General features: G+C 35.6%; 2 protein-coding genes across 11 annotated transcripts in view; both read right to left on the bottom strand.

Annotated features, from left to right (window-relative positions):
• Nucleotides 1–3,202: 3,202 nt before the first annotated feature.
• Nucleotides 3,203–23,306, bottom strand: part of LOC135695749 (uncharacterized) — a 60,051-nt gene continuing 39,947 nt past the window's right edge. For 4 of the 10 annotated variants that reach the window (XR_016144312.1, XR_016144315.1, XR_016144314.1 and 1 more), the window contains 2 exons: nucleotides 9,711–11,716; nucleotides 3,203–9,535 (listed from right to left, as the gene is read on the bottom strand). Coding sequence is in view for 3 of the 10 variants with exons in the window: in XM_089111540.1 (XP_088967666.1) it covers nucleotides 9,354–9,535; nucleotides 9,711–9,868; nucleotides 10,083–10,114 (372 nt within the window). In the remaining 7 variants the exon portion in view is untranslated. Of the gene's footprint in view, nucleotides 9,536–9,710; nucleotides 11,717–23,306 lie in introns of those variants that run through there. The other 6 variants (XM_089111540.1, XM_089111539.1, XR_016144311.1 and 3 more) reach the window with 6 other exon arrangements.
• On the bottom strand, nucleotides 20,721–21,785 carry LOC148958801 (uncharacterized). Its single transcript, XM_089111534.1, has one exon. The coding sequence runs from the start codon at nucleotides 21,783–21,785 to the stop codon at nucleotides 20,721–20,723; it is 1,065 nt and encodes a 354-aa protein (XP_088967660.1).

Here is a 23,306-nt window from a genome sequence, read left to right on the forward strand (position 1 = left end):
AAGAAAGCATTATTTTTATTGCTTGAATATGGAATATGAGAAGAAAATATTCCTCTACGCTTATGGAAATTTATTTACTTTCTGTCGCTAGTATCCCCTAATACTATTCGTATTGCCGAATTGTAGAACATGACATTAAAAAGATTTGTCCTTTCTAAAATTATAAATTTTTGTCGGTTTTATTCATGAGATTACAGTTGCAAAATTTGCTCCTTTGTTTGAATTATTTGTGACAGCTTTTCTTTAAAACAATAATTCGGCGGCTGTTCACTTTGCACACAGTTTTATGCAGCATTCTAAACAAAAGATAATGTCATTGTAATGATGACAGGATAATTTTTCTTTCATTTTCACCCCAGTTTCTTAGACGCGTCTCATTGTTTCTGCAGATATTTGAGTGACCTTGGGAAACACATTTTTCAATTAAATAATTTTTAGTAAGTTGTCTGCTACACTATTTGTAAATTTTCACTTTCACCCAACCATATTGAACTAAACTGTAGAATTCACTTATCATTGCTATACAATTGGAACGAAGGAGTTAATATTGTGTATTACTACTTTAATGAAACTCTTTAAGCTAATGTCTTTATATCTGAAATTGTAATTATGATATTGTATAATGATTAAATTATTTCATTCTGCTCATTCCTAAAACATAAATGCAAACTCAGAACTTCTATACCTTGCTGAACGTAAACATAAATTCATATTTTCATGTTATTTTTATCAACATCATTATGAATTATACCATATTGCCCTCCTTGACATAAGGTTAACACATGGAATGCCATTTTAAATTCTTGAGATTGACACTGCCCTGATTGTGAATTGTTCATATTTGTATAAATTTTAGTTGTAAATTGCTGCAATTTAATGTTGATCAGAAAATAGTTCGTGCCCTCATAACTCAATCCTTTTCATAATTCTTTAATTTTACGCCACTTCTACGTTCAGAGTTTTATTGAACAACACGATTTGAATGGTTGTATTGGTTTTCCTGTAGCGTGCAGGGATTACAACCTTCATCGGTTCTCAGTTTGTTATATTGTTATTGATTCGAAAGAACATTTTTTCGTTCGATCAAGGGTCTTTATTTATACACTAGGCACTCAATTTCTTGCAAGGTAGAGAACCCCCGTTTTGTTGTTTTCATTAAGAATGACATCATTATTTGCTTCTTTTCTGATCATTATTAATGTATAGAGAACCCCGTTTTTTTGTTTTCATTAATCATGATATTATGATTTGCTTCTTTTCATTTCAGGATCAATCCAGAAATGTCAACGGGATACTGTTTGGCCTATGTGGTGTTTTCGCTACGTGTTCTACAGCTATTCGCAGACATAATAAGTGCATTAATCATACTAATCAATAATGGATTGATAAATATATTGTTGTTTAATGGTATCTATTTGTACTGTCAATCATTTGATTGTGTTGAGATTTATCTGGTTGGAAATTGATTATGTTTTTGCATTAGCTAGTGGTTTCCCTGTGAGCAGCCCTTTTTCGCATACGTTTAAAGAAGGCTGATTTCCTAATAAACATCCATAGATCTATTATTGCTCTTTTCGCCGTACTGTTATTTCTTTCGTCAATAGATCCAGATTATCAATGACTGTAACTATAGTGAATTTTAAAATGTCGAATTGTTGCAAAGTTTGTTCTTAAACTATTATTAGTCTCTTCACATTTCTTTTCATTGGTTTATTTTTTTCCTGGTTTTAAGGCTCGTGCTCTTGGAAAATATTCTTATGAATAAAATAGTATAACTGCCTACTATTAGGTGCCTAATTGCCGTCCCCCCATCTGCTAATTAATTGTTGAAAATTTGTCCAATTGATTTTAGCACTTTGTGTTAATTACTGTAGTGAAATAAACGTAGCGTAGGCTAAATATTGTTGACGATAAATAATAGCTATATCATAGTGAAATAAGTGTCCTGATTTTTAGTGCACTTTGAGTGTTCAGTGAATGTAACTTCATAATTTAGACCTCTCTGGTAATTGGAACCCCCCCTCGCAAATTAATTTTGAACATAAAATCCGTCCCCTCCTGTTTATTCTGACCCGCCAGCAATTAGGCACCTAAAAGTAGCAATGGCTACTTAATAGAATATTGATTTTTGGCATCCTGAAAAAACTTCTGATATCTACTGAACTTGACAATATGTACATTTTCCCGGTTTCATCTTCTTCCCATGATAAGCAGCCAAAATGTTTAACATTAACGTTAAGTTACGTGTCAATAAAAGAAATGAGTATATAAACTTCTCTAAAGTTTTGTGGAGTAAATTATCATTTATATTTTAGAAAATGGAGACCAAAAATTCTTGCAAAGTAAAAGAAGCTCTGCTTCGTCAAGGGGAAGGAGCAGTCGAGGAGGAGATGGATGTATGATCTTATGTTTTATTATTATATCATAAGTCTTAATTATGGGATTTTTTATAATTTTTAACTTATCCACAGAGAGGCAGGTTTTTCTTAGCAATGCCAATATGAACTTCATAACTGTTTAACTTTCCTACAATTTTACTTTTCCCACGCTTTGTTGCAACGAATCACTAGAATATTGAGAATGATTATGCTGAATTGATCTTAGGGTTTAATTTGTGTTTAAGACGGTTTAGAAATGTACATGCATTTCATCACTATCTTCATTGAATGCTTTTTAGAAGCTGTGATTTTTAGCATAATTTTATGATCACCGATGATATCTCGTCAGTTTAACAACAATAATTGTCCCCTATCAACCGTTACCCTTCATGATGATAGGGCAGCTTAAAATGGTTGACTGTTTGCTCATTGTCAAGTTACGTTTCAGTAATGGCAAAATATAGCAAAATCTTATAGTTTTGTGGTATACATTTTCGCGCACCTTCTAGGGAGTTGAAGAGAACTATGGTGGCCGGGGGAAAAAGGAGGTATCATCGCATTCCCTTCTATTATTTCACATGAATTTTTAGAAGCATTGATTTTTAACATAACTTTATGATTTTCGATGATATCTCGTAAGTTTGACAGCAACAATTGTACCTTATCAACCGTTACCCTTCCTGATGATAGGCAGCTTAAAAAAGGTTGACTGTTTGCGGTACAAATCTTGGAATATCTTTTAGGAAGTGGAAAAAAAAGTAAAAAGAAAAGAGAGCAGCAGGTGGAAGTTGTTGTCGGGGGAAGGAAGAAGGTATGATCTAAAATGAGAGCTAAAATGGAGCGAAAGGCCGATAAAATCTTTACTTGGAGAGACGACAAGGTGGCTTTAATTTTCAGTGTTATTTTAGACTACAAAATGAAGGCTTGGACTGGGAAACAATACAAGCTTTTTCTTTCGTCATCTTGTCTTCAGAATTTCCCGTTCTTCAAAATTTGATAACATAGTTGCGCCACAATCAAAGCCTCGATTACATGAAACAGCCATACAAAAGACCTCTTTGTGAATCCGTAACAATATCGTCTTGGATAGGTGTTTACACTGTCCCATTCAAAAAGGGAACCGTGACGATACAAAATCTGTTTACTTTCAAAGCAGGGTTGTTTTGTCACGGTTCAAAGCTTGCTCGGGACAGTGTAAACAGGGTCTCAGCTTCCATAAACTATAATGGCCCATGAAGTCAAACTAACACCTCATCAGCAGTTTCGCTGCATTGATACTTGCCTTCAAGGTTTCTAAATATAATTCACACAAGAAAGCCAAAGCAACAAGGACTTTATGATATTAGGCATGAATGTGTCATTTCCAATGATATCAATATCGATGATGACAATAAGTTGATAGCTCTCTTCCCTTCCCAGATGACATGTAAATAGCTCCATATTGAAGCATATTTTTCCAAATGCTCCTCCACTCACTGTTTTTATTGATAATGGACATGCATATCCAGTACATCAAAAATGACTTTGATCTTAACAGCTAATTGCAATGAATCTATAGGCTTTGTAAAAAGGCTTTTTATTACTATCATCACTAAAAAACAGAAATCCATAATAGAAACAAGCAAGTCAGCAACCACCTTTACTGTATATCTTTACGCTACATTATAGAGTTTTGCTTCAGCAGGGCAACATGCAATAGCCGTTAGGAAAGAAACAAGGTAGAACTCTGACTATAAGTTTTTTTATCTAAAGTATGTCTCCCCTTCATCTATGAGCCCATTTAATAATAAGCTACTAAAACCGTTTAAAGATATTAAGCCCCTACATCTGCACAGATTTCAAATTATGTCTCTATGCCTATACACCTTTTTGATGATATTATTGAGAGAATTTCGTTTTTAATCTTAACAATACACTCATTATTTATGAGAAATAAAGGTCGATGTTGAGTACTCCAGATTTTTGATGTTCTGGAAATTTCAATACTCATTGTTCTTAAAAGTTTCTTAATAATGATGTCACGAGTGACCTTTTTTATCACATCAATAGATTCGCTCCCGTTATGGGGCTTCGTTTTTGTCTTAAGTTCTAGGGCAACAGAATAATAGTACGGCAATGCTCTTGGATTTCACAAAATTTCGTTGCTCTCAGTTGTTAAAGTCACGATTTTATATTCTCTTAATTTTTTTGCTTCGAGTACTAGAGTTTCATAATATTTTTTACTGTCCAGCACTTATCAAAAAATGATTGTATTTCAATGTCTCTGTTGCATAATTAATGTCGGCTTAGTAACGTTTCTCTTCTCCCTACAGACCAGGGATGACAATCATTGTCAAATTAACAGCAAAGAAAGCACAAAAAAGCCCCGAAAAAGGGGCAAGATACATCTTCTGTGCAGGGAGCAGACCAGTTTTTCATCGTTGACATTTTTTGTTCGTTGTTTAGTTTAGTTTTCTAGTTTGTTGACGTGTTTATGTTTATTTTATAAATTTGTTGTTTATTGTAAATTGTATATATAGTTAAAGATGGTTTTAGTTGTTGTTGATAAATTATTGTTAGAACGAAATTGTGGACATTCATGTTCTTTTGTCTTCCGTGCTATAATGAGCTTGTGTAATATTGTTCTTTCTGTCATACATTGATTAAGACCTGTTTTCAATGGTTCATGTAAGTTCAATGAACTCTTATTATATCAAAATGATATAAGTTCATCAATGGAAACGCAATACCTCATCAATGGAAACGCTTTCTTCTTCTTTTAGGGGTAAATAGTTGCTACCCAGAAAATCAAGGACAGAATCATATAAACCACTGTTGTTGTCCGCCATCATCGTCGAGTGTGCCCCTACTTAGGTCACATGATCAAGTTATCCGATCGATTCAAGTTATCTTTCTAAACAATAGTTTGGAAGAATAGGTTTCCAGACCAGTGATTAATCCACCAGATTAATTCAGGGGCCATGATTAATCCACCAGAAGTTTAAATAAGGAGAATTCTCGTGAGCTTCTAGAATGCTTTTGTGAATTCTATTCCGTTTTTCAGTGACACCAGCATGGCAGATCAGGAGAATTTGAATGCGGAGTAATGCTGGAGTTTTTACTGGAGTTTTTGCAGATATCCTGAATTATCTTATCAGTCAATAGTTGATGAAGTATTCGGGTTGATGAACAACTGATATTTCTACTAAGGAGCAAGTGAGTCAATTATAAGCCTTGACAAAAAAGGAGATGTTGTATAAAGATTTTTAAAATTTTAAAATGTCTGTTCTGACAGAACTGCACCTGCTATCACTGCAATCATCAAATATATAGTCAAGAAATACAGATCCTCAATTCAAAATACAACTCATTATGCAGACATAAGATGCAGCTTCTGTTATGTCTGGACACATTGAAGGGGTTGAGACTTCAGTTAAGGAAGAGTACCCTTATGCATTTTTCTTTCACTGTGCTGCCCGTAGGCCTGTGCAGTGCAGGCTACAACCATGCAGCAACATTAAGCTATCAAATTAGCAACTGTGTCATCTGCAGAAAAGATTCAGAGTCAATTGAAAATAGGGATAATATTACATTGCAATAGCAAGAAAGTTTCGTAAAAACATCAGGAATAGCTGGTAGCAAATGAGCAACATTGTTATCAGACGTGCAGAAAAAGTACGAGTATATTGGGCAATCTCTCTTAAATGGAGATATACTTACATGAATAGTTGTATAGAAAAAGCTTACAAACAGGAAAAAATTGGGTTAAATTGATGGTAAGAAGAAAAAAGAAAATTTTGAACTAGGAAAAGGAGGACTAACATTCAAACTGTACATGGAAAATTGAGAGAAAGAGGAAGACAAAATGGAAACAGAAATAATAGTATACAATTAATCGTGTTACAGAGCTTATTAAGCAGTATCTAGATTAGGAGATACTATATTCTGAGCAGTTCAGCAACCTGCTCTAAATCCCAAATATATAAATGAACAACAGAGGCAAATAGACCCTACTTCATCAACATGGTGACTTTCAGGCACAACTGAGTCATGATTAAGGTGATTTTGCTACGCAACATTTGTCAGAAACATGATGACTTTGTGGCCAAAATCGTGTCTGGAGAAGGAAATGATATAAAGCTATCTTTAATATTGTAATGTTCAATACCACTCTTGGTATAAAATCCTCTACACCATGAAAAGAGGTGGGTCTTTTGTTTCTTCTTTGTTTTTATTATATAGAGTGCAACGTTTTTAAGTTCTTTACAAAGACCATGAAATAGGTATTTTTGCAGTATTTACATTATTTCCGTGAACGAAACATATATAGCAACATGGATATTCTTGCTTTCCTTAGTACAGCTTTACACAACATTCTTCCCCACCTAACAAAAAGGAATTGAATGTTAGCTTGCTATGCCTTGTTCATACTTCCCACCTCATAAGAAAGAAATTAAATGTGATTTAGTTATTTGCTATGCCTTGTTAGAAAAATGGTTTTTCCAAATATGAAAGATTTGGAATAGGAACTGTCAAATTAGAATAAACCAAGAACTTTGTTCCAGAATTCTTGAGATTTCTGGTTTGATGCATTCGATGATGAGAAAAAAATGAAATGCCTGTGTCTCAGGCAAAACGTGTGAGACTTGGTAGGTCTGAGATTTATTATAAACTGTGGTCTAAGCAAAGACTATTCAGTTTGTGATGGACCTCAACTGGCACGTTAGTATGAACCTATGAGGAACTTTGTGATACTCTTAATACCCTCTTCTGGTATCCTAAAAAACCATTTAATTGTGGTTATTATTGGGCTTTGAGGAAATAAGATGTATTTTCATAGATGAAGTAGGTCAGGAGTCAGTGTCTTTATACAAACATGTTATTGCTACTTTAAAAAATGATCTAAACGCCAAATCATGATTATCAAAGACATTTTTGCACTGCAACAACCTTATGCAACTGTGAATAACAGAGTCACTCAGACCCCATTTATACCAATCTGAAGTTTATACGAGGACAATTTTGTACCATTACGGCTCCCAAGTGTTTACACTGTCGCGGTACCAAATTGTTCCGTTTAGCCGTGCTGTTTACACTGTACCGGTACGACCTTAATTTAATGGTAGAACAATGTTTAGAAGAAGCTGTATTTAGTCAGCCAAGGCTTATATTTAGCAGCTGAAGTCAACAATCTAAATTTTATTGAGAGCTAAAATGGAGCGAAAGGCCGATAAAATCTTTACTTGGACAGACGACAAGCTGGCTTTAACTTTCAGTGTTATTTTGGACTACAAAATGAAGGCTTGGACTGAGAAACGATACAAGCTTTTTCTTTCGTCATCTTGTCTTCAGAATTTCCCGTTCTTCAAAATTTGATAACATAGTTGCGCCACAATCAAAGCCTCGATTACCTGAAACAGCCATACAAAAGACCTCTTTGTGAATCCGTAACAATATCGTCTTGGATAGGTGTTTACACTGTCCCATTCAAAAAGGGAACCGTGACGATACAAAATCTGTTTACTTTCAAAACAGGGTTGTTTTGTCACGGTTCAAAGCTTGCTCGGGACAGTGTAAACAGGGTCTCAGCTTCCATAAACTATAATGGCCCATGAAGTCAAACTAACACCTCATCAGCAGTTTCGCTGCATTGATACTTGCCTTCAACAGTTTCTAAATATAATTAACAGAAGAAAGCCAAAGCAACAAGGACTTTATGATATTAGGCATGAATGTGTCATTTTCAATGATATCAATATCGATGATGACAATAAGTTGATAGCTCTCTTCCCTTCCCAGATGACATGTAAATAGCTCCATATTGAAGCATCTTTTTCCAAATGCTTCTCCACTCACTGTTTTTATTGATAAATCTCTAAACTCTATAGCTAGAACATTGATTTATTCTTCTATATTCATTGCAATTAATTCATTATTGAAATATACCCTCTATTATACATTTATTAGACTTTATGTAATGAATCATTTGTGCCAAAAGGGTATGGTTTTAACATTCAGTATAACAAATCCTTTTATTAATGTAGCAATTAGTAGCAAAGCGAAGAAAAAGACCTTATGAGCTGCAAGAGCAACACCAAGAAAGAACAGAATCTGCTTATAATTAAGCGAATGTATATATTTACAAAGCACATAGACTTTATTTATATAATCTGCTTTTTCTCAAGTAAATTTCGACATCTTTTTCACCTTTTTACCGATGTCCAAATATGAAATACCTCTAATCAGCAGATTTTTCAAGCTGTCCTGAGGTTTATGCTTATGGAAGAATGTCTCAGATAATAAAGCCGAAATAAGTTATTGACAAAAGCCAAACAAGTAAATAATGAGTAAAATGTTGCATAACTAAATGTTTTGGATAAATTTGGTTTTCATTTATCTATGATTGTCTGCTCCTCACGTTGTTAGGGCTTACATTTTGAACAAAATAATAGATTCGAAAAGGTCACTCAGCTTAAATCTTTTTTTTACAGGAACAATGCAGGCGGTTAGAGAAGGATGATGTGATAAATCGCCTTTGTCTCATGGCCAAAATGTCCCCTCTACTTTGGAAGGGTGTCAGTGAAATGTCTGCCCAAATCGATGTGTCCAATGTTTCTGAAGAGATTCTTTTGTGGTGTGTTTGTGGTGGATGCAGGGAGATGCGTCTAGAAAAAGAGAGAGTTTAATGTAAGAACAAAGAGTATGGGCACCAAAATCCACTCTTTGAGCACCATGAGTTGGCATTGCGCAATAATGCAGACCATCTTCAGGTTTACACTTTTGACTGAAGCAACAATACCTGTTGGCAGTTTACAGCTTACCGCCAGTACTTTCTCTGGGCCTGGGGTAGGCTAGGAAAGCAAAATAGGAAAGTGATTCCCTCCTGCTGTGTTTGGATGATAAGGGATAAATTTCCTGATCAAAATGCAAACTACACTGGATTTTTTTATGTAGAGTTTAATTTTTAATTTTTCAGAATACATCAAACTACCTGCATTAAATTTCACTTTGTTTCATATTTGCATGTTTAACATGTGCTGCAACAAGGTCAGTTGTGGGAGGGGCTGGCTTTGAAGCAATGTTTATTGCCAATGCCTTGGTAGGTCTCCTTGCCACACTTGCTTTGTTGACTGAATTCCTGTCCATATGTCGTCTCCACAAGATTCTTGGTTGCAACTCTAAATAAGATTATATGAATGTATAACAATTCATACTAGTTAACAAAAACTGAAATAGAAACTTTATTTCAATGATCCACCTATAGTATTCATCATTCAATTGTATATGACAACAATGTGTATTACACAAACCAGCGAAATTTGTTCTATGAAACTCATGTTTGCTGGATACTACCTTCCATATACAAATATGACTTAGGAACAGAAACTGAGACTGCATGCCACATCTTTGTCCTTTTACCCCAATTTCCAGCAAAAACTTGGGTACCATTTTTTTGCTTCAACTGCGGTCTGTTTAGGTGTGCGTTGTAATCTAAGTATGCCAGCTCAGACCTGGTAACAAAAGCATCATTCTTTTAGCCAATTCGCTTACAACAGTACTCCAAGTTTTAAACATAATTTGCTGACAGCATTGGATTAATTGTACAACATAAAACACATGGCAACTGCTACACTGTTACAGCTTTAGCGTACCTCCAGAAATAAAGAATCTGCATTTAAATGATATTCTCTTCACCTTTACGGAAAAATGTTTATAATCACTTACCTCAAACAAACCAGTATGCCTGTTCCGAACATAATAGTGTAGAGAATTTAATAGCATGCTATCCATGACTATCCCTATAAGAGATGACAAAGTATTACTGTCAGGCTCTAGCCACTTCCCATTCGATGGTTCAATTATTATCCAGCAAGGGGACCCCCTCTGTGCTGTATTAAACACCTAAATTATGAATGATAAGCAAAGTCTCTGAAAAAATATGACACAGCTAAAAGATTAAGATTTTTGTTTGATAGTTGTCACACCTTTCTGGTATCTCCAAATTCTAGGGTGATGAGTTTTTTGCTATCATAACCCATTATGCCATAGGATCCTTTCGTTGCTGGGAATTCAGGTGAGTTCATACGCCCATCACCACCAAGCACAATATCTTTCCCATTTCTTTCAATCTCTTTCACGATGAAATTTCACTGCTCAGTTAATTCTTGTTCCACAGCTGGTGAAACATAAAGTCTCTGTTACGATAGAAAGACGAAGATGAGCCTTTTCCAATGTTTGTGAATTCACAAAAACCATGAACTGAGTTATCTGCCCTCCAGACAACAAAAGTGAGGTATTGACAATATGATTGATATAATGGTCAATAATGGCCAATGCCATAAAATGGACTGGAATACCAGAAATCACGATGATTATTTGCACAGTACCATTTAAGTTTGAAGGAATACAAAATGATCAACTGATGTCAATGAGGCGCTGCATCGTTCAACTCAACAGAAATCTCCCAGAAGACACTTGAGTTCCTGTAGTGATGAAATACATTTGGGGTCACGTATTTTATCTGTCTCTTCTGAGAGGTCACCATATGTTTCAAATGTGTAGCCAACATTCTCGTTAAACGATGGTTGTTCTTCTTGATCATGGTGTTCTTCATCCTCAATGACAAGCTGTGACTCATCTTTATCATCCAACATCTGGTCAAATTGATTTTTTCTCTCGTTTGCTAAAACACAAAACTAACACTTCAAAGGAAAGAAATCAACCAAGAACTCAATAACTTAACTATACAGATATTATCAATTTCAAGTAATTATTCAGTTTACCATCATTCATTTATGTCTTTTGAGAACATCATTACAATTGTATACTCACGAACTTTCAATCTGATCAATTTCATCTTTGCCGAATTCACACCCCATGACAAATGTTGTCAGACTTGGCACCAATCTTAAGGAGGATTGATAAATTGAGCAATCCTCACAAACTAGATGATCATACATTGGTTTTGCCATAGCAAAATTTTATAAATGTTATTTATGACAGAGGAAAACTTCGTCAAATTTTCTCACTTTGATACACGCATACTTTTGTACTTCATTATGTCCACCAAGCAGGAACATAATAAGATGAATAATTTACAGTCCCTATAACAAATCTTCAATCATGTTGAAATAATTATGAAAAACTGGTTACCAAATCAATATATGACTTTAAAAAAAAGCCTTTTTGAGAATTATTTTTAAACATTCATATGCTTTTCGAGAAGAGAAATATTGAAATTTCCCTAAACATACCTTTCTTTTGAGCTTTTTGTTGTCATGCTGGTCTGCACAAACGGGATGATCTTGGGTACAAAATTTTCAGCCTCATCGATAATAGGACTTTCCAGTACTTCAAAGCTAGAGAAAAAATACTCTAACATTTAAGAGTCCACAACTCACTTGGCAAATTGTCAATATCCAAGGTTACAGAAAAGGTTTAAAAATGGATGTATAAATGCTGAAAATATAACGGAACACACAAAGATCTTTATAATAAAAAAACATAGAAATGAAGAAACATAGAAGGGTGCTATAGAGGAATAATCCTAAAACATCGTACCAGTAATCTCCAGCGGTACCTATTCCAGCACTTGTTGTCAATGGTGGAGGGTCTGGGTAACTCTTTGAGGCCCCAACATTAGATGTTTTTCATAATCTGATAAAAGAGGACAAGACGTCTACTCCATCAATGGAGGTCGAGAGACTCCCAGCCAAGCCCTTCATATATTTATTCACTCGATGTGCCCTTCCAAGCGCCAGTTACTGCTAATGCAGCAGAATATTGTATAGCCTCAAGTTTCTCTATTTGATTAGTTAATTTTAAGCTATGACCATATTCCAAGTTTTGTGAGGGATATGATATATACCGTCACCATAATCCAAGTGTGGTCAGACATACAGTTTGTATATTTCGTTGAGGGTGTGTCATGGTAGTTATTTTGAGAGGAATCTCTACATCCCTATTCCTTGTCTAGATTTAGCAATAATTGACTTGATGTGACTAGTAAAGAACAATTTAGAGTCTTGTATGATTCCAAAAGTGCTTTTGTTCCTGGACGTTCTTTACAGAGACATCATTAAAAAATATGGGTAGGTGATTCATTGGAATTCTCTTTTAAGAAAAGGTCACTTCAACTGCTTGCTTGTTGGGGTCAGGGTTAAAGGACAATCGCCAATTGTGCGCCTGAAGCTCAATAAGATTCAGATCATGGTTTATATCGAGGGCATCTGTATGTGGATCGTAAACAACTGTGAAGATCGATATTTTGCAGCAAATAATTTCACATTACACCTTGAACCATCTGTCAAATCATTAATATAAATGAGAAACAAAAGAGGACCCAGGAAAGAAACCTGAGGAACTCCAGCTACGCCATGTAGATGTCTTACCATTCAAAACTGTACGCTGTTTTCTATCATTGAGAAAGCTTTGTATTAAAATCAGTAGTTTACCAGAGACATCAATTTGGCTTAGTTTATAAATAAGACCCTGGTGCCAGACCCTGTCAAAAACCTTTGAAATATCTAGATAAACCAAACGGACATGAACCATGATACCAACAATGGAAAAGTTTGGTTCGAAGTATTTTGGATTGAAAGTTAAGATTTTCTCTAATTTATCAAAATCATAAGTTATTTTCTCAAGAGAAAAAAACGACATTTAAGGGACATATACCAAACCTTACAACAACTTCTCCAGTTCACTCTCGCTTGAGAAGAACTTAAGTGAGCCATCTGCAATCTTTACACCTAAACGACAGTTTATGTCCACAAATGCAAAATGTATCCCAGAGTGATTCTTGACTCGCGTGCTACAGAAAACAGGTTTGCTCTCTTTGGGGTTAGATCCAATGAAATATTTATGTTATCTAGCTTCTTCCTCGCTCTATAAACTGCCACCCTCTTTTCCCAAGATCTAAATTTCACTTTTACCCCCTGCTGCTTCTCACCATCATTGCTCGTTTTTATCCTTCAAATTCTGTGTGCACGATCAATGCAGTCGTCAGGAACCGCAACTTCCAGATCTTTAAACACCTTTGACTTTCGATAAGCAGTTTTTTGAAGTTACATCGCCGTTTTCTTTAAAGGGTACACTGAAAATACGTGAACAAGACCTTCAGCTGTACTGTTCAGCATCTTTCAGGCGGTTCTCCATCTCATTTAAGTGTGCCTCATATAACGAAAGCTTACCTTCGAACGCTACAACCCTGTCCACCAAAGGCTTCGTTATTTTCTCGATCTCAGATGCAAACTATAACTTTAGATTTTTCTCTAGATCTGTTATAAGCAGTGAGATGCGATCATTTGATACAAGTCCTGCTTTTGGAATTGCCGCTTCGACAGCCTTTTGGATTTGCTTATCCATCATGTATGGTCTGTATCATAGATTTAGGCCCAGCAGCAAACAATTAGTACAAGAAAAATGCCAAATTTCCACGTTTCACCTTTTAATACCAATATATTAATACTCCAAATCAACTTGCTACAATTTAGTTTAATCTCGAACCCATTCATAGTTATTGGAAAGACATTACAGCGCTACAACAGCAAATCTGCTCGGACCTCAAATTTCCATGTCCAACATCTAAACACAAAATATCCACATCATCTAAACACAAAATATCCCTGCTCTAAAAGCCACTTTAAAAACTACGCATTTTAGGAAAAGCTAAGTTGTCTCAGAATTCGTTAAACAGAGAAAGAATTCTCTTGTTTTCCTCCCTGTTAGTACCTAGACTCAGAGTCAAATGCTTCGGTTCAGACGCCATGATCAAAATTGACCCACCCAGCATATGGCAGCGCATTTCATGTGATCAGATGAGGCGGACCAATCAAAATTCGCGAATTTGAAATGCTTGGTCAGCAGATATTGACAGATAGGGTATACCTAGTCTACTAATGCTGATTCATTCCCTTTAATGTGATAAGTACAGATTTGAGAAGGGCTTCAGGAATTTCTCCAGTGGTGTAGATGATATTTGCAATAGTTGTTAGACGTTGAATTACTTCCCCAAAAAAGAGACAATGTGTTTGCACTGGCCATTTCTTTTAAGGCCCTAGATTCCAGTTCATTCACTGACTGCATATCCGCAATGAGAGCAGAGGCAAAAAATAATTCTGTAAAATATGAATTTTCGCCCTTCATTTGCAATCTTGCTTTGTCTAATCGGATATTCCATATCAAGTGTACCGAGCTTTTTAAAGCAACCCTCATAAATGTTGCTGATAATTTGCATACATATATGGCTCTATAAGAAAAGCTCAAAACCAAAATTTTAGGGTTCTGGGTCAACTCGTTTTTTAGTTATGATGGGTCAAAAAGTGCAAAATTTACAAAATCGGGGGCATTTTGACCACATTCTCTTAGCTCTCTTAGCTCTTGTAATTTTGAATCGGATTAAAACAACACAAAAATTCTCTCTCTCCAGTTTATTTACACAAACAGTGCACCAAGATTTCAATGTTGACCACGCCCAGGGGGCAATTTTGATTTTGATAAAAAAATTTTTAAATACTCCTTGGTTACCACAAAATTGATAGAGAAAGTTTCAGAGTGGGATAAAATTTGGGTTTTACAAAATGATTTATCTATACCTATTTATCTATGAATTAGTAGATAGGTGTAAAGATGCAAGCCTTTCAAGTTTTCTATACTGAAGCTTGTCGGTTCAAAAAATGCTACCAAATGGTTGGAATCTTTTTTTGATTCAGAAGTTCGGGAGAAGAGCAAAATTTTTGTTAAAAAGAAAGAACAAGAACCAGTACAAAGCTTGGTTAAAAAAACAATGCCAAAGTTCCAAGTTGAGCTGCCTGATGAACATAAGATGTCCACTTTGACACCTAAGTCTGGTGGTTTCCAAAGCCAACTAAATGTGGGCATGGTAAAAAATTAAATTGGTGATATTTATAAGTACATCAACTCTCCCTCAGACATTCTTCAGAATGCTTGGAAGCCTGAAAACCTTACACAAATTTCCAGTGAATGCTTCAGGCAAAAAGTTTCAGTATAATGGTCTTGAAATATTTAGTTGGAAGGCCTACTCACGTAAACTAGATTGAGCTTTCTGCAAAGAATTGTCTGACGTTTGCAGGAGAAAGCTCTCACAATGCAGCAAAACTTGACCATCTTTTCAAGTCTCCATTACGAGATTGGTTCACAGCTATGCAAAGATTGAAAGACCATGCTAGTAAGTCTGGGTTTCATTTAACATCTTCAATCAGAGCTGTTTACTTTCGCAAATGCATGCAAAATGAGGCAAAACAAGTTGATGTTCAACTGAATGAGGGTGTTTTGAAATGCATTCAGGAGAATCGAGAGAACCTGGTACCAATTTTTGGGGCTATTATTTTCTATATTATTGTTTTTTGGGGCTATTAGGAAGAATGGGTGGCTTTCAGAGTTAAAATTGGAAAGTATCCACAGAATGATGGGTGTATATCAAAACAGAGAAAATGAAACCCACAGAGAAGAGGTAGAACAATCAAATAATGGTGCAAGAACACCTAATAAAGGAACCGATAGAGTTTTGCTTGAAGCATGCCAGGATATAGGTAATCGCACTCAAAATGTTGAATCATTAGATTAGGAAGCACAGCTTATTATTGCTCAACTGCAAGAAATTATAATTGAAGGTCTACAATGTTTCTACAATGAGTTCAATGGTCAAATTGGAAGCAGTGATTGTCAGATACCAATAGCTGAGAAAGCCATAGAGACGATGAGGAAAAACTAATATGGGATACAAACATCCAATGTGATCATATTATTGACACTAGAAGGCCGAACTTGATACTAGTAGAGAAGAAGACAAAATCGTGTGTAATCGTCAAAATTGCAGTCCTAGGCGATAATGGGGTCTTTGACAAAGAAAGGGAAAAATTGGGAAGTATCAGAACTTGAAAAGGGAACTGATAAGGCTCTGGTCACTGAAAAAGTGCAAGTTGTACCAGTAGTTGTGGGAGCAATGGGTTGTTTGATTTGATTTGATTTATTATTCAAAGGCTTCGATGTTCTGTTAATGTTGTGTTAGCAAAAGGATTCAAGCAATGGATTGAAAAATTAGGATTAGAAGTAGCTATGGGTTTGGTGCAAAAAACGGCTTTGCTGGGAACAGCTAGGATACTTCGTATGTTGTTGGAAATGCAAGGTGAAAGTAAGAGACCTCTTGGACTAGTTGTGGCTTGCTCAAGGGGGAGTAATCGGCAAAAAGAACAGCCTGTGCAAGAACAAAAAGATCTTCATAATAATAACAACTACTTTACCAAGATGCTAAGTAAAAAATTGCTTAAAAAGTGGTGTATTGCCGTATTCCCAGGAATGTATCAGCTGAAGTCTGTTTACTACTAATAACTATTGGTTCCGCTATTTAGCGTGCAACATTCGTTTAGACATTCAAATAGACATTCGAATAGACATTCGGACTTTGATTGCTTCTTACAAAAAAACTATAAAATATATTTAAAAGATATTTCATAGAGAGAAACTTCGCTGGATTCTCTGTTGATTCATGTATCTTGTTGATAATAAGATGCGCTATACTTCCAAAGGTGAGCAAAAAAGTCGAAAATTTTTTGACACGGCCTAAATTTCATTGCAAATAGACATTCAGAATTTAATCGATTCGCATAAAAAAAGAAAAGCAAGTAGCCAAAAGGCCTTTAAATGACAGAAACCTTGCTGGATTGTCCGTTGATTTTCGTAGTTGTTTAAAGAAGATACTCGAAATTATCGCTAGAATAAGGAAAAAACCTCCAAATTTTTTGACACGATCCAAGTTTGAAATGGCGATCGACCCTCGCGATGTTGTAGCAGGCCCTCATTTCTAGCGACCTATGACGAAACACTTGAAGGGAAACATCTAAATCGACTAAGAAGAACAAAAAAACTACTCTTGTAACAAAGTATCTCTAATTTAGGTCAAGTAACAGCAAAGAATGCCAGTTGTAGAGAACGACAACAAACTCAGAGGAAACCCCTCAAGTAGAAACCTACCTAAGTTGTTGTCCCACAATAACTTTCGAAAAACTGTTCAGAATTGGCTGAAACTTTGTAAATCAACTAGAATTGATGAGATAGAGATGTTTTTTTGGGTCTCGTAAAGTCTGAAGCGGTTTTGATAAATTTTTGAGGCAACGCTTTTTCGAGCTCCATACTGAAGCCTTACAACTCAGATCTGATGTGTCGGTGTCCCGCAATAACTTTCGAAAAACTGATCAGAATTGGCTGAAACTTTGTAAATCAACTAGAATAAGCCTTTTTCACGATGACGTAGCACGCACGGCGTTGTAATCGAAAACGAGGCTATTGATGTTCCACATCTTTAGTGTGCTTTGACAACTGTTGTTAAGGTTGTATTGTTCATCATTTTACTTGCTTTTTAATAATCTACTTGTCTAAAATGGAGAATAAAGTAGTTTCTGGTAAAGAAAATGAATCAAGAAAGAAAAAGAGATCTCTTGGAAGACAGTGCGCCGCTTATGAATGCTACAACACTTTCTACCAAACTGACGGTTTGCCTTCAGGCCATCACTTTTTCAAATTTCCTCAAGCCAATCCAGCCAAGTCTTTGTGGTGCAATCACATAAAGCGTGTAGATGGAATGGATGGATTTAACGTCACAAACAGTACCTTTCTTTGTGATAAACACTTTTTGGATTCCGATATTAAGAAGAATCCGAATCGGTGGTCTCTGAGGCAAGGTGCTGTACCGTCGTTGCATCTCCATGGCACAGCAAAGCCAAAGCCATCCCGTAAGTCTCCAACTAAAGGTCAATTAATGCCTTCATCAGCTAGTGCATCTTATATACCTGACTATCCTGGCGAAGAAGATTCATCTCTTTCTGATCATGCTTGTTTGTCGACAACTGTTTCAGTTTCTACTCAAACAGAATTCTCTTATGTGAATTCTGTGCTTTGCATTCCATCAGCCACTGGTAACCTATCTGATCCTGATCTTCAATGTCCTGATGATGTTGCCACAGAGAATCTCTGGCGTTATCTGTCACTTCCTTAACACAACAAGTTCATGACTTTGAACAGCAACTAGCACAACTGAAAAGCACCCTTTTGACTATTGAAAAATTGAAGAATGATAATGCTGCAGTTAAATTTTACACAGGATTTCCAAATTTTGGATCTCTCAATGCTGTCTTCGAATATTTTGAGCCTAAGTTAGAGTGCATGCAATACTGGCGTGGTCCAAAGTCTACAAGAAACCCTGATCCTTCATACCAACAAACTAGTACTTCATCAAAGCCTGGTCCTTCCCGTAGCCTCAGCCATCTAAAAGAATTTGTATTAGTATTGATGCGATTGAGAATTGGCTTATTCATGAATGATCTGGCAGACAGATTTGGAATTTCTATTGGTCATGCGTCTAAAATATACACTACTTGGATAAATTTTCTTTTTCATGAACTCCCTCTTCTATTTCCATTTCCATCACAAGAACGAATCAGAAATAACATGCCTAAACAATTTAAAGAATACCCCACAACTAGAATGATTATTGATTGCACTGAACTATTTTCTCAAGTTCCATCATCTCTCAAATCACAATCCCAAACTTGGTCTGAATATAAACATCACAATACCTGGAAAGCATTGATTGGCATCTCTCCCACTGGCTTTGCTTATCCATCATGTATGGTCTGTATCATAGATTTAGGCCCAGCAGCAAACAATTAGTACAAGAAAAATGCCAAATTTCCACGTTTCACCTTTTAATACCAATATATTAATACTCCAAATCAACTTGCTACAATTTAGTTTAATCTCGAACCCATTCATAGTTATTGGAAAGACATTACAGCGCTACAACAGCAAATCTGCTCGGACCTCAAATTTCCATGTCCAACATCTCTCTCATCTAAACACAAAATATCCACATCATCTAAACACAAAATGCTTTTGTTTCTAAACTGTGGTCTGGAAGAGTTTCTGACAAAAATATTACTGCAAAGTCTGGTATTTTGGAGCATTTGGAAGATGGTGATAATCTTATGGCTGATAGAGGGTTTGATATTTCTGATATTCTTCCTGCTGGTGTTACTCTCAACATCCCTCCTTTCAAAGGTAGTCGACCACAGCTAACTGCTCAAGAAGTAGAAGACACTGCTCGTATTGCTTCTGTAAGGATAGATGTTGAGAGGGCTATTGGACGTGTAAAGAACTTCCATATTCTTGATGGAGTTATGCCACTCACATTGCAACCACTTTTAAATCAAATGTTTCTGTCTGTTGCCTTTTGACTAATTTTCAGCCATTTTTGGTTTCTCCTCCTTGAAAAATTTTTCCTTACTTTAAAAATAACCCTCTTAGTAGACCTGATAGTGTTTTCAAAAAGTATTATGAAGAAATGTATTATTAGCCTATCACCACTGTCAAACAATTTTTCTATAATGTATCTTGGTTAAAGGCCATCTCAGTATAGGACTTGAAAATAAAATATTGATATTCATAGTATTAATAATAACATTACTTACAATATGTATTAGAATATATCAAAGTTGCTACTGTAAATACTGCTCAATGTGGCCGGATTTGGTTGCATAAAACAAGAATATATATATATCTGTTATTATTACTTCTAAGAATGTCAATCTTTTCCAGATGGCTTGCTGTTAAATAATCCCACTTAGACTTTCTCTTTTCAAAATTCTTCCAACCACCTTGCAAATATAACAAAAGACCACGTTCAACTCTTCTTGTGAAAAATTCTGGCAAAACAGCTCGGCAATAAAAAAACAAAAGACATGAAATTCTCGTCATAAAATATGGTTTCAACAAACAAAGGTTCTCCATCACCAAACCAAACAACAAAATCAGTTCTCATTATATCAGCACAAAACATTTGGCCCTGAACTTGGTAACAATACTTGTGGCTTTTCTTTAACTTGACTTCACCTTCAGTAATCTTCAAAAAAAAATTCTTATCCAAAAGTACCTCCTCCAGCTTTGAATTATATTTGGAGAAAGGACATTTGATTTCCAAGCCCCAAATTTCACCATCACAAGACACTATTCCATCCAACGAAGCACCTAGGTATGGACGAGACTGAGAAACCTTCAAACCCACCTCCTCAACATTATAACCTTTTTCATAAAGTGCTTTACAGTAAAGATCTCTAACATGTCCTTCAAACTTGTTACCATGGTTAGTGCTTGCTGAATGAAATGGAGAGTAAAACATTGATTTTAGTTTGGATGATGGTTCCACCCTGTTGACTGCAGCTGAATAAAAAGTAATTCTGTACTTCCTTTGCTCCATCCATTTCTTATTGAGGCTTTGACCAGATGTCGACTGTTCAATGGCACGTATTTCTTCAGGAGTGGCTGACATATTCTGACAACAGATATCCATCATTTCTTCAAAGAACTAGTTGAAATATCATAGAAATCAGAAAAATGACTGTCTGAATCAGAAAGTTCAAAATCTTTGCTTGATGAAGTGGTTGGTTGATTTGGTAGAGAAATAGAAGTTTCCTTGTCATGAAAACCAAAGTAGCAGCTGTTAGGAATTAGTGAAGAAAGTTTTGATGTCAGGATGACAACACTGTTCTCATTCACTTGTTGATCAGCAATTGCTCGTGGATCATAAATATTATATTTGGAAACCTGCGATTGATTATCTATTCCAAATTTGATCTTTTTAATGACAACTTCATCTATTGGCATTGGATTCACAATTTGAGATGCACTTGGGACATTCCAGGAGGACAACATTGAAGTGCAAGAAACTGGTTCAAGACATTTCTGCAAACCTTTCCTGTTGAAATCTTCCAAAGCAAACAAAACTGCACCAACATGATTACAGTTTCCAAAACCTCCCAAACCAATACCAGCAGGACACGTACATGCAGCAGCCAGTACATCACCAGAAGTGTTGGAAAATTTTAGAAAAATTTTATAAAGAGTTCTTTTCATAGAAGCCTTTATGCGCACATCAAAAAAATTGAAATTTTGATCTCTGGCAATATCAACCTTTCTGATGAAACCTTCATAGAAAAAATTGAATGCCTTGAGCTTCTTGTATGCAGTGCTCTTCAATAAAATATGCTTGAACTTCTTGGTGCGAATGACAAGATATTCGTAAAGCTGGACAAAATTAAATGGTGGTGTTCCTCTGAGGTCAGGTGTCCATAGTAGATTCGAACAGAACTTGTTGAAAAAAAATTGATATGTACAAGCGTCAGAAGAAAGATCATGGTATGAGCCATCAACTGAAATAGCAGTGCTTGAGTTTGTAGGATCTTTTACTTTGCAAAATAGAGCATAGACGCGAAGAACAAGATCAGCCTTAGCGCCAGACGACTTCTCGCGATACGAAACTAAAACATTCTTCAGCTCTTTCACGGAAAACGAGCCTAAATCTTCCAAACAAGTTACAGATTTACCTTTAGGAAGTGTTGATATAAACTGATCCATAGTTGAAATTTCAAGAGATTGACAAGATACCAATGAATTTAGCTATAAGAATATTTAATACAGGGACTAGCAGTCAGATGAATGAGTTCTTGAGTTTGAACATCAATAGCCTCGTTTTGGATTTCGACACATGGCCAGCTACGTCATCGTGAAAATGGCATATTGATGAGACAGAGATGTTTTTTTTGGGTCTCGTAAAGTCTGAAGCGGTTTTGATAAATTTTTGAGGCAACGCTTTTTCGAGCTCCATACTGAAGCCTTACAACTCAGATCTGATGAGTCGGTGTCCCCCAATAACTTTCAAAAAACTGTTCAGAATCGGCTGAAACTTTCTAAATCAACTAGAATTGATGAGACAGAGGTATTTTTTGGGTCTCGTAAAGTAAAGGTTATTTTATGATAAACGACATGAATAGCGAAACGTAAGTGTATGCAACATCCTCAGCTTTGAAATTAAAATAAGTTAACAAATAATTTAATTGTTCAACAAATTATCACGTATAAATTATCATATTTATCATTATCACATTGATACAAACAAATTCTCAATCAATATAAAAATTAGCAATAGTCATATAGATATTATTGATTAATTGAAGTAGTTTTCACGTGAAATTTTACATGGTTAATTTTAATAAAGATACATTTTATACAAATAGGGACAGGAATGACATGGCTAATATGACAATCATATTGTACATGTGACCATCGTAATCTTGGACAGCTATCAAAGTTCTTAAAGAAAGGAAGGTCCCCGTGGAATTTACTGGCGATTTAGAGCATCAAAGAAAACTGTATTTGCAGGCCTGTCAATGGAGTAAAGCTTTCCTGTCGCTTCTACGTAAGAAAGGCTATACTTATTCATTATAAATTCTGTCAGGTGCTCTGGTAGCAAGAAGTGCTCTACTATATCAGCGGGCGTGTGACCAAATCTCCTTTTTATATCGTACTTTAATTCACATTTGAGGCCAATCACACAGTCATCATCTTTTGCAACCGTTTCTACGGATAGGGAACTATAACCCGAGATAATGCGCCTTGTTGAATTCCAAATGTAGTGTGGAGTTTATCAAACAATTCCTTCTCAGCTAGGTTTTTATACACCCTTCTATCAAGTGTTATGAGGGCTTTCATTCGCTCTGACAATTTTTTTCCCCTAGTTATAACCTTGGATTTTGTTGCATCTGTAAATTTTTCCAAAAATGATTGCATGTCAGATTTAGCGTAATTAATGAAGTCGTTCTGAAAGGTTTTGGTTCTTAGGTCATTTGATGGAAATATATAGCTGCGTCTGCGGTATCAGTATCCGTGTCACTTTCACTCGACCTAGGTTCTGGCAAGGGATTAGCGGGAACCTTGTTTCTTTTTATTCAAATTTTTTTAGCGCTAATTCTAGAGTTTAAGAGTCAACACTACTTTCAGAATTATCTGAAGCGCATTCAAAATTAGTAAATTCCTCGTCAGTTAAGGATGAATCAAGAATCAATTTCAAGGTAGCGAAAGGTTTATGTGTTGATTTTC

Source organism: Rhopilema esculentum, chromosome 11, assembly GCF_057945365.1.
Source record: "Rhopilema esculentum isolate cy_ngs chromosome 11, ASM5794536v1, whole genome shotgun sequence".
NCBI classification, from domain to species: domain Eukaryota; kingdom Metazoa; phylum Cnidaria; class Scyphozoa; order Rhizostomeae; family Rhizostomatidae; genus Rhopilema; species Rhopilema esculentum.

Coding starts and splice junctions, on each gene's coding strand:
- LOC148958801 (XM_089111534.1), bottom strand. CDS start 21,785: ATGGATCAGTTTATATCAACACTTCCTAAAGGTAAATCTGTAACTTGT.